The sequence below is a fragment of the Macaca thibetana genome, chromosome 14, assembly GCF_024542745.1.
Source record: "Macaca thibetana thibetana isolate TM-01 chromosome 14, ASM2454274v1, whole genome shotgun sequence".
Classification (NCBI taxonomy): Eukaryota; Metazoa; Chordata; class Mammalia; order Primates; family Cercopithecidae; genus Macaca; species Macaca thibetana.
In genome coordinates this window covers 66572862-66585090 of record NC_065591.1, presented here as the reverse complement: position 1 = coordinate 66585090, position 12229 = coordinate 66572862, and the positions used below count along the sequence as shown (strand labels likewise).

Below are 12229 nucleotides of genomic sequence, written 5' to 3'. Positions count from 1 at the left end.
AGGGGTTTGGATTTTAGTTAATTGAGATGGGAAGTTACTGGAGATATTTCAGCAAGAGAGTGAGTGATCCATGTTTTAAAACATCAGTCTAGCTGCTGTGTGGAGAATAAAATGTAAGGGAGCCAAGCACAGAAGCTGGAAGACCAGTTGAAATGGCTACTACAGCTGTCTAGGTAGGAGTGGTCAGATTCTGGATGTACAGCCAGGAAAATACAACGATGGGATGGCTGTGGAGTACAAGGCAAAGAGAAGATCAAGGGTAACTCTCAGGTTTTTGTTTGAATAAATAAGATGAATGGAGGTGTCTAACTGAAATGAGGAAGACTGAGAGAGAAGCATTTTGAGGGGTAAGCAGAAATCAGGAGACTGGCTCTGGCTATTGATGCCTGATACACGTTTTAGACATTTAAGTGGAGATGACAAGCAGGCAGTTGGACATAAAGTCTGGGGCTTATAGGAAAGGTCCAGGTTGAGAATATAAATGTAGAAGTCAGCAACTTCTACATGTTATTTAAGCCACGACATTGGGTATCACCTTGGGATGAGGCTAGACAGAGGAGAGGGCCAGGGGTAATAAGCTCAGGGACGGGCAATATTTACACAGGTCAGGAAGAAGACCAAAGAATAATGAAGACAACAGAGACTAGTTGACGGAGGAGGAAAATTGGGGGCAAACGGTGTCCTAGAAGCCAAGTAAAGAAAATATCTCAAGAAAGAAGTGATCAATAAGTCAAATGCTACTGAAAGGCTAAGTAATATAAAAAAACTATTGAAATTTGGTAAGATAAGAGATCAGAGCAGGGAAATGGTGCTGGCAACAGCTGAAAAAGGTACCTTGGCAGGCAGATTATATATATATAGTATATAATATATATAGTATATATATACACACTTACTTTAATTACTAATTAAAAGACTCACTAAATATATGTATGTATATATACTATATATACATATATAATACGTATATATAGTATTTTAATTAGTAATTAAAGTAATAGTACAAAAGTAATCAGTATCTGTGATACCACTGTGTTACATGATACATAGTTTAAAAAAACAAATAATCTGAAACTTTAAGGGTTACTCCATGAAAGACAAAAATAAGTTTCTAAAATTGTGATACAATTCACACACTATAAAATTCACTATTTAAAAGTATGCCAATTCAGGGGTTCTTAGTATACTCACAAGGTTATACAACCATCACCACTATGTAATTCTAGAATATATGCATACCCTCAAAAAGAAACTCCATACCCATTAGCAGTCACATCTTATTCCTGTGCCCTATATAGCCCCTGGCAGCCAACAATCTACTTTCTGTCTCTATGGATTTGCCTATTCTGGACATTTCAAACAAATGCAGTCATACTATATATGGCCTTTTGTGATTGGCTTCTTTCACTTAGCACATTTTCAAGATTCATCCATATTGTAGTATGTATCAATACTTTATTCTAACAGTCAAATTATATTCCATTGTATAGATATATCACATTGTGTTTATCCATTTATCAGCTGACAGACTGTTTCTACCTTTAGGCCATTATGATAACTGTGTTATGAACATTTGTGTGCCAAGATTTCCCGTGGACACACGTTTTCAATTCTCTTGGGTATATACCTAGGAGTGGAATTGCTGGGTCATATGGTTAACTTTACGTTGAATTTTCTGAGGAACTGTCAAACTGTTTCCAAGAGTGCCACCACATTTTACATCTGTTAGCGATATATGAAGATTCTGATTTCTCCGTATTTACACCAAAACAGGTTATTTTCCTTTTTTTTCCCTTTATTATAGCAATCTTAGTGGAAGTGAAGTGGTTTCTCATTGTGGTTTTACTTTGCATTTCTCTAATGACTGATGATGTTGCGTATCTTTCCATGTGCTATGGGCTATTTGTATATCCTCTATGGAGAATTATTTATTTACATCTTTTGCCCTTTTAAAAACTAGGTCGCTGTCTTTTTATTACTGAGTTGTAAAATTCTTTATATAGTCTAGATGCTAGACCCTTACCAGATATATGATTTGAAAATGTTTTCTCTCATTCTGTGGATTTCTTTTTTCATTTTCTTGATAGTGGCCTTTGACACACACATACTTTTTATTTTGAGGAAATAAAAAATAATGAGTTTTGAGATCCTAATAGGATCAGTTTGCAAAACAGTATTAAAAGGCCAGCACCTTGTTTCATTAAACAAACACATACAATTATAATAATGTCATAAAACCGTTCATCTTCCTTGTCAGAGCTAGATAACAGGGCACAAGCATATCATCTGGAAGTCTGGCAAGCTAAGGTATCTTCCAGTAGAGTAAAAGAGGAGACACCTAAGGACATGTGGTTGGTAGGTGACAAAGCCAAGGCTACAGCCTAGGTCTTTCACCTCACAAGAGATGTTCATTCCACTACTATGTTAGCTAGCACATTAGTTAGCACAAGGCACACTGTGGTATGGGAAGCAATGTGCTGAGTAAAGAAAGAGCACTGGATTAAGTACTGGGGAAGCCAGGTTCTGTAAGTGTTACTAATTCACTGTGTGGTCTTGGGCAAGTTGCTTTGCTTGTGTCCATGTCTACAAAATGAGGCTGAAGCATCAGATGAGTTTCAGGGTCTCTTCATTAAAAACATTTTAAAGAAACCACTATTAAGCAGAATAGCTTTTAAAAACAAAACAAAACAAAAACCTTAAAATGTCAGAACCAGAAGAGACTTAAAAAAATCATTTAAGCCAGTAGTTCTCAACCTGGAGGTAACTGTTAAAATGCAGAGGTAATAGAGACATGTGAAGAGAAACGCAGATATTCAGGCCTAAGAAAAGGTCCAAAAATCTGTTAATTTTAACTAATTCTCAAAGGAGTCTGATGTAAACAGATTAAAGCTGTTCTTTAAGATCAGGCTGACAGGCTAGCCAGGAGACAGAAATCCAGGTATAAGGCTAAAAGGGTCCAGACAATACCTTCTGGAAAGCATGGTTTAACACCACATATCAACTTTAATAGCCAAAACAAATTAAGCAAGCAGCTTTTCTTTATAACTGCCAGGCAGAAGAAAATGCTTTGATGTATTTGGGGCAAAATAACACACTGCAATGATCTAAGTCAAGTTATTCTGTGATGGAGGCGGAAGGATTATATTTGCATACTTATTTTTAAGATCAGGAAACAAGAACTGCTGTGTTCTTAAAGTCAGTTTCATAAGAGTAGAAATTCACATCTGCTTAGGGAAAACTAGGAACATATTTGCATCTCTTTATTGCACTTCTTTATGGCAAGTAAAACTACAGCTGCAGAAATAAAATAAAAACCCTCCCCACCGAAATCAAGACACATCAAATTAAATAAATTACATTAGGCTAGGTGTGGTGGTGCACGCTTGTAAACCCCATACTTTGGGAGGTCAAGGCCATTGGATCACCTGAGGTCAGGAGTTCGAGACCAGCCTGGCCAACACAGTGAAACCCTGTCTCTACTGAATATACAAAAATTAGCTGGGCATGGAGGCGCATGCCTGTAATCCCAGCTACTCGGGAGACTGAGGCAGGAGAATTGCTTGAACCTGGGAGGCGGGGGTTGCAGTGAGTAGAGACTGCGACAAATTGAGACTCTGTCTTTAAAAAAAAAAAAAAAAAAAGAAATTATATTAAAGGTAATGGACTCATTCCCACAGAGCAAAAGTCTATTAGTTCAGATCCTGCTCCAGAGAATAACATTTTTTTCCCCCAAGTTCTCTCCCACAGTACCCTCAGTCTTCAAACAATTAGAGGCACCATCCTCTAAAGCTGATTCTGAAGACTGAGGTGACAGATCTCAAGTTGTTTCTGTGCGAAATTCAATGCTAAAAGTACTTATCCTGTGTTGATCACTAGAGAGAAGCACTCACAGGAAAACAGGCAAATACAAATTGGTGGAATAATACAAGATAGTATGTCATATTAAGTGACAGTTTAATTCCCACGTGCAGTGTAAGTGCTAGAGGAATTCAGAGAGGGAACAGTTCAATGTAAGGCTGAAAATCAAGTTTTCCAAGAAAAAGCACTCAAGCAGCTCTTGACTATTTTGTCTCTTCCGTCCCTCACTTATTGGATAAATCTTCCAAGCACTCTTTTGTGAGACCTTTTATCTATTTCTGCTACTCATGTTGGGGTTCTCATCACCTTGTCATTCTATTTTTACCACAGACAGCCCTGCACAAAGAACATTTACTTCTAGTAGATTCCAAAGGACAGGGAACAGAGCTGGGTGCGGTGGCTCATGCCTGTAATTTCAGTACTTTTGGGAGGCTGAGGTGGGCAGATCACTTGAGGCCAGGGGTTCAAGATTAGTCTAGGCAACACAGTGAGACCTTGTCTCTACCAAAAAAAATAATAAAAATAAAAAGGGCAGAGGAAACCAAACAAAAAAACCCAAAGAACATTTGCCAGCACTATACAATGTGATCCTTACTATAACATGTATGAATGCCCACAATATTTACATAAGGAAATTTCAATTCAGCAACATCACACAACTTATCCAAGGTCATGTGGCTTTTATTAGGTAGGTGCAAAAGTTATTGTGGTTTTTGCCATTACTTTCAATGGCAAAAACAGCAATTACTTTTGCACCAACCTAATAACATGCTGCACTAAAACTCAAATGTCTCTTTTTATTATATATTATACACTACTGTGTATATGGCCTTATTAAGAAGTCTTCTAATTTCTCTCTCTCCAAACCATCTGACTAGTTTTCCTAAAAACCCCTTTACACAGTCTCAAAACCCTTCAACAGCTTTCTTCTCCTACTTCAAGCAATCCATGGCCTCCCTAATCGGATTCTATCTACTTGTCCCTACAGTTCCTTTAGAGAGCCTTCTAGTCAACTCAATAACTGAGAAACATTAAACACCATCATATCTGTGTACCTTCACTCAAGGAGACTTTTTTTACCTGGCATGTCTTTCCTTTCTCCCCCCAAATAAGGTGCCAGTTCCACTCTCAGGAATGAGGCCTTTCCTTGAGGCTCTTACTCTTCTTTTTTTTTTTTTTTTTTTCCCCGAGGTGGATTTCCCTCTCGTTGCCCAGGCTGGAGTGCAATGGCATGATCTTGGCTCACTGCAACCTCCACCTCCCAAGTTCCAGCAATTCTCCTGCCTCAGCCTCCCGAGTAGCTGGGATTACAGGCATGCGCCACCACGCTCGGCTAATTTTTAGTAGAGACAGGGTTTCTCCATGTTGGTCTGGCTGGTCTTGAAGTTCCGACCTCAGGTGACCTGCCTGCCTTGGCCTCCCAAAGAGCTGGGATTATAGGTGTGAGCCACCGCGCCTGGCCGAGGCTCTTACTCTTATCAATAAGTTTGCAGGGATCACTCTCTCTCTCTCATTTGAACTTCTCTAACAAGTACACACTTGCGCGAATATACCATATACTTCCTTAAATAGATTCAATTACCCCATCTTCTATATTCAGCAATTCTGAGTGCTGTCTGATATTAGGATTCTTGATTTACTCCTCCACCATCACACATTGTACCAGACACTACAGGTAATGGAGATCATTAACGTGTACTGTCTTACTTGGTTCTTCCCCAAACCCCGTGATACAGGTGCCAGAGATTCTAAAATTCCAAATGAAGAAACGTTAATTGATTTGCCTGTCTTCATACTGTTTGCAAGTAGCAGAAATACTTCAAAGCTGAAATCTTATGATCCCCAAATCCAGGTTCTTTCAATAACACAATGGTGCCATATACACTATTCCATAATAATAGTATTCCATACTGCCTTAGCAGAATGCCCATACTTTGCTGATGATAATCCCACTGCAAGGAAAAGCAAGAGCAGTTAAGAGTGTCAGGTAAGCACAGGTTGTTAGGCGCTTACCCAGGAAGAGGGAAGGATTTGTGTACACAAATGACCATCAATTCCCCATACTCTCATGTCTTGAAGCAATTTACCATCCCAACCTCCAGAATATGTTTCTGTATCTTAAGGTTTGAGTGTGAGGCCAGGTGCATGGTGACTCATGCCTGTAATCCCAGCACTTTGGGGAGCCGAGGTGGGAGGATCACTTGAGGCCCAGGAATTTGACACCAGCCAGGGCAACACAGTAAGACCCTGACTCTACAGAAAAGTTAAAAGCAAAAAAATTAGCCAGACGTGGTGGTGCACATTTGCAGCCCCAGCTACTCCGGAGGCTGGGGTGGGAAGATCACCTGAGCCTCGGAGTTCAAGGCTGCAGTGAGCTAAGATCCATTCTGGGCAATGAAGTGAGACCCCTCACAAGAGAAGTGTGTGAGAACCATGTCTTTCAAAACCAATGACACTCAAAAAGACAAGTAAAAAGACCTGGATCTGAACCCCTCAACATAATCAAGTTTTCATTTCTTAAGCACCTACCATGTGTTATGCACAGGGAAGTCTGAAAGCTGTTTTCAATTAAATTCAAAAATCCTGTTTACTATACTAAAGACACCATGCTTAACAATTCTCATCAAACCAGCCCAAGGTCCTACAATGAGAGAAATGGAAGGGAATTTAGGATTAAGTCCCTCATTTTAAGGCTAAATCTCTCACTTTGCAGATGAGCAAATAGACATAGAGAGCAAGCATATTTCACGGTCACAAAGCTAATTAGAGGCAAAATCAACACTAGGACGAAGTTCTCCATCCATCTGTTTCTTCTAAGATGCTGTGCAAAGAGCAAGAAGGGCCAACCCAGGGACAGTTTTCCTTTTTTTCTTTTCTTTTAAGCCCTTGTTGCTAGGACTGCAGTTAAAAAAAAATTGGATGAGCAGAGGAGGAAAGGGACAAGCGTGAGCGGGCAGCAGTGCACTTGGTAGCAAACAGGGAGGTAGAGGGGAGAGAGGAGAGGGCGGGGAAAAACAATAGAAAGAAAGAAAAATCTTAAAGGCTTCTTGTCAGCCCAGTAGACGAGTCAATACTCAAATATTTTAAGTATTCGCCTATCATGATTAAATGCCTAAAAACTTAAGTAAGCAAAAGGACAAGAAGCACATTGGAATCTGTAGCAGCACGCAAGGCTGATGGTGGTAGGGAGTTTCGGGGATATCGATTCTTGAATCCTTGGGCTTCGGTTTTCCGTGTCTGTGAAATGGGCACTGGCAACAGTGCACCCAGCACCCCAGGGAAAAAGCGATGGATACAATTAAGTATAGGAAGAACCAAATTACCGAAAAAGCTGTGGCGGCCAGGACCAGAACACTTACGAGAAGCAAAGAAGTCCTAAAGAGGAGAGGGTCCAGGTTTGAAGTGTGATGAGGGCAGGCTACAAGCGTGCGTAGGGTTGTCATAGTGGTTACACAAGGGCTCCCCTCAAAAGGCCGTAGAAAATAAGGGAGACCGGGATGGGAAGGTGGGTTCGCCGCCTCCCAGGCCTCCCCAGGATTCAACTTTTCCCAAGAACCGGCTCCTCACCTTATCCAACAAGCCGCTACGGCCACTGCCTGTCCCGCAGTTGGAACCACCGCCAGCCCCACTATTGCCTCCGAGACCACCGCTTCTCCCGCCCTGTGTAGCTGCCGCCGCCATGTTGTGCGCCTCTACGTCTCCCTCCCCTCCGACTTGTCTGAAGCCGATTGGCTGGAGCTGACAGCGTGACGCGCCGCGCGGAGTCAATCGGGATCCGTAGTTTGGGGGCTTGCTGGCGCGAGGTAGTCAGAGGACGTGGCCGCGGGGCTTGCTGGGACTTGTAGTTAGACGTCCTGGCCGTCAGTTGCAGCCTACACTGTCTGCCGTCGCGTCCCAGTTACTAAGGCGTCGGAAAGGTAGCGGCAGGCACCACCGTGGAGCGGCTCCGAGATCCCCGGCAGGCTCGCAGGCGCGCATCCCTCCTGACTGGGACTTCGCCTCCGCAGACCCCTCGGAGGCTGAAGCGACGCCGGAGGCAGGTGCGACTGAAAACTTAGTTTCCGAGTTTGAGTCTTTCTCCGGCCCAGGTGTGGAGTTTCCAAAGGAGTGGGCAGGAGCCGGTCCTTCATCCTTTTCTAGCCCGGTTGTGGCACTTACTGATTGTTTTCTCAAGCAGCTGTCATTTTAGCTGTTAGTAATGTTTTCGTGTTACGGAGAACTCACATTTACTGAGTGCCTAATGTCTGCCAGGCAATATCCTATGTGCACTTCCAGCCATCCTCTCTCTCACTGAGTCCCACAACATCCCTGTTAGGTGAGGAGGAAACTAAAGAACCTACCCAAAGCCAGATAGCGTGTATCTGAACTCGGTTTTCAAGCCGGCATTAAAAAAAATCAATATATATCCCTTCTGACACTCTGCTTTTACGGTTTTAGGATGTAATAGGAGTCTACATTTTAATTAATAATTTTTTTCACAAATATATATTGAGCACCAATATTGTACTGATGGATACAAGGGATCAAGATAGACCTGGTTGCTACTCTGGTGGAACTCCCACTCCATGACAGAGTTATCAAATAGCAGAATTGTATTATACTATGCTCTGTTACATTGTATTGTTTTTTAATTCCTATATATCCCCCATAAGCATCTAAATAATTAAATATTTTTGAGTTGCTTACTATGTAGTAGGCCCTATTCTAGTCACCAGGGATATGTTCCTGAATAAAATAGACAAAAACTTGTCTTGGGGAAGCCAAAATTCATGTGAAAATAATTATTATCTAGGCTGGGCATGGTGGCTCACGTTTGTAATCCCAGCCGAGGCGGGTGGATCACCTGAGGTCAGGAGTTTAAGACCAGCATAGTCAACATGGTGAAACCCCGTCTGTATGAAAAATACAAAAATTAGCCGGGCGTGGTAGCGGGCGCCTGTAATCCCAGCTACTTGGGAGGCTGAGGCAGGAGAATTGCTTGAATCTGGGAGGCAGAGGTTGCAGTGAGCCAAGATCAGAAAGAAAAGAAAATAATTATCAGTAAATAACTAAATTATTACTAAAAAGAAAATAATTTTCACTATGTAACAATAACATAAGATGACATTTCATTACCTCTCTGAAGCAATCCCTGGACACTCTAATCAGATGCCCCTGTAGCTTGTTGCCATTTATCTTTTAGAACTTCTTATTTTTCTTTTATTTAAAAGAAAATGAGATGATATACCTTTGCCCTAGTCACTTTTTTTTTTTTTTTTTTGAGACAGAGTCTCACTCTGTCACCCAGGCTGGAGTGCAGTGGTGGGATCTTGGCTCACTGCAACCTCTGCCTCCTAAGTTCAAGCAGTTCTTGTGCCTCAGTGTCCCAAGCTGTAGTCTCTGTAGCTGGGACTACAGGCACATGCCACCATGCCCAGCTAATTTTTATATTTATAGTAGAGAAAGGATTTTGCCATGTTGGACAGCCTAGTCTTGAATTCATGACCTCAAGTGATCCATCTGCTTCGGCCTCCCAAAGTGTTGGGATTACAGGTACGAACCACTGTGCCAGGCCAACTTCTCATCTTTCAAGATCCAGCTCTAATGTCACCTACCCTGTGAAACTATCCCTGATACTTGCTTCTTCTTTCTTCACCCACTGCATGAAGTGCTCCCGTGGCATTTTGTTCATGGGTTGGGTTAGTTCAATTAACACTCATTGAGACTCTTCCTTCAGTAAGCCAGGTCCTGTGTAAGATGCAGGATAAAGAGATAAGTAGGACCCAGGCCTGACCTGATCTTGGAGATACTCACAGCCTGGGAGTGAGGTGGGGAACAGACAAGGAAGCAGGCATTATAATACAGTGTGGTATAGTGCCTGTATTAGTCCATTTTCACACTGCTATAAAGAACTGCCCAAGACTGGGTAATTTATAAAGGAAAGAGGTTTAATTGATTCAACATGGGTTCTTTTCTATTTCCCTAAGTATTGACTGGTCTGAGAAATAAAGGCAAAGAGTACAAAAGAGAGAAATTTTAAAACTGGGTGTCCGGGGGAGACATCACATGTCGGCAGATTCTGTGATGCTCCCTGAGCCGTAAAACTAGCAAGTTTTTTATTAGCAATTTTCAAAAGGGGAGGGAGTGTACGAATAGGGTGTAGGTCACAGAGATCACATACTTCACAAAGTAATAAAATATCACAAAGCAAATGGAGGCAGGGCGAGATCACAGGACCACAGGACGGGGCAAAATTAAAATTGTTAATGAAGTTTTGGGCATGCATTGTCATTGATAACATGTTTATCAGGAGACAGGGTTTGAGAGCAGACAGCCGGTCTGACCAAACTTTATTAGGCAGGAATTTCCTCGTCCTAATAAGCCTGGGAGTGCTACGGGAGACCAGGGCTTATTTCATCCCTTTGTCTACTATCGTAAAAGACAGCCGTCCCCAAAGCGGCCATTTTAGAGGCCTCCCCTCAGGGACGCATTCTCTTTCTCAGGGATGTTCCTTGCTTAGAAAAAGAATTAAGGGATAGTTCTCCTATTTGCTTTTGAAAGAAGAGAAATATGGCTCTGTTCCGCCCGGCTCACAGGCAGTCAGAGTTTAAAGTTATCTCCCTTGTTCCCTGAACATTGCTGTCATTCTGTTCTTTTTTCAAGGTGCCCAGATTTCATCTTGTTCAAACACATATGCTCTACAATTTGTGCAGTTAACACAATCATCACAGGGTCCTGAGGCGACATACATCCTCCTCAGCTTATGAAGATGACAGGATTAAGAGATTAAAGACAGGCATAGGAAATCACAAGGGTATTGATTGGGGAAGTGATAAGTGTCCATGAAATCTTCACAATTTATGTTCAGAGATTGCAGTAAAGACAGCCATAAGAAATTATAAAAGTATTCATTTGGGGAACTAATAAATGTCCATGAAATCTTCACAATTTATGTTCTTCTATCATGGCCTCAGCCAGTCCCTCGGTTCAGGGGTCCCTGACTTCCTGCAACAAACTCACAGTTCCGCATGGCTGGAGAGGCCTCAGGAAATTTACAATCATGGCAGAAAGGGAAGAGGCAGGTCTTACATGGTGGCAAGCAAGAGAGGGCAAGAGTGTGAAGGAGGAACGGTCAGACAGTTATAAACCCATCAGATCTTGTGAGAGCTCACTCACTATCATGAGAACAGCATAAGGGACCACCTCCATGATCCAGTCACTTCCTACCAGGTCTCTCCCTCAACACATGGGGATTATGGAGATTACGGTGGTTACAATTCAAGATGAAATTTGGGTGGGGACACAAAGCCCAACCATGTTAGTGCCTCCATTAATAAGTGGGCTTGATGGCTGGACAAGGGGGCTCACGTGTGTAATCCCAACACTTTGGGAGGCTGAGTTGGGAGTTTGAGGCAGCCTGGGCAACATGGTGAAAACCCATCTCTATCAAAAATACAGAAATTTAGCTGGGCATGGTAGCACACATCTGTGGTCCAGCTACTTGGGAGGCTAACGTGGAAGGATTGCTTGAGTCTGGGAGGTGGAGGTTGCAGTGAGCTGAGATCATACCACTGCACTCCAGCCTGGGTAACAGAGTGAGACCTTGTCTCAAGAAAAAAAGAAAAAAAAAAGTGGACGTGAGGAGACTCAACCTAAGGAGAGGGAGATACAGGAAAGCTAATCTGTATGTAGCCAGGCAAGGAAGAGGGGCAGAAATGTGATAGGCCAAAGGAATGGAACAAGCAAAAATATGCGTTACTGTGTGTGTGTGTGTGTGTGTGTGTGTGTGTGTGTGAGAGAGAGAGAGAGAGACAGGGAGACAGGGAGAAAGAGAGAATGTTTGTTTTGGAGGAAGCACTATAGCCAGATTGGCATTAGTTGTGTCAAGTTTGAAATAGAGACCAGAGGTAACTAAAGCTAACCAGGAAGTCAGCCTCCAAGTCTGGAACTTTGACTTTTTTTTCTACCGTATAAAGTTCTTACTTGTCTTAGATAATGTAACCTAGGGGTTATGTGCCCTTCTTGGCCCATTAGTTGTAGATCCACACCTTCTCACCTAATATTCCTAATAAGGAACTGGAATTTCTACGATAGCATGCAGGTCTGCATGCCTCCTACAAGCTTGAGTGTGAGTCATCTTTTGTATTATATGTATGGCAATATCTTTTCCCAGACTGTGTCTTATATTTCAACTTTGACTTTGCTCTTTTTATCTGGCAGAAATTTATTTTGTGTAAATAATCATGTAAACGATCCCTTCCTTTGAGATTTGTGCTTCATGTGTCTGATTTAAGCACTCCAGCCATACCCCACTATCATGATTATATTCTCCTATACCACCTTCCCATCTATGTCTTGTCTTTGTCTCCATCTCTGTATCTCTATCTATCTA

At 42.1% G+C, this 12229-nt stretch overlaps 3 protein-coding genes across 7 annotated transcripts in view; 1 reads left to right on the top strand and 2 right to left on the bottom strand.

Annotated features, from left to right (window-relative positions):
• Positions 1-7598, bottom strand: part of SPCS2 (signal peptidase complex subunit 2) — a 29932-nt gene extending 22334 nt beyond the window's left edge. For both annotated transcript variants that reach the window (XR_007719201.1, XM_050756486.1), the window contains exon 1: positions 7426-7598. Coding sequence is in view for 1 of the 2 variants with exons in the window: in XM_050756486.1 (XP_050612443.1) it covers positions 7426-7539 (114 nt within the window). In the remaining variant the exon portion in view is untranslated. The remainder of the gene's footprint in view (positions 1-7425) is intronic.
• Positions 1-12229, bottom strand: part of RPS3 (ribosomal protein S3) — a 735956-nt gene that overhangs the window by 459189 nt on the left and 264538 nt on the right. The gene's annotated exons all lie outside the window — the stretch shown is intronic.
• The window catches only part of XRRA1 (X-ray radiation resistance associated 1), a 110101-nt gene continuing 105505 nt past the window's right edge, over positions 7634-12229 (top strand). For 2 of the 3 annotated variants that reach the window (XM_050756127.1, XM_050756126.1), the window contains exon 1: positions 7643-7898. The gene's annotated coding sequence lies outside the window, so the exon portion shown is untranslated. Of the gene's footprint in view, positions 7899-12229 lie in introns of all 3 variants that reach the window. The other variant, XM_050756128.1, reaches the window with a different exon arrangement.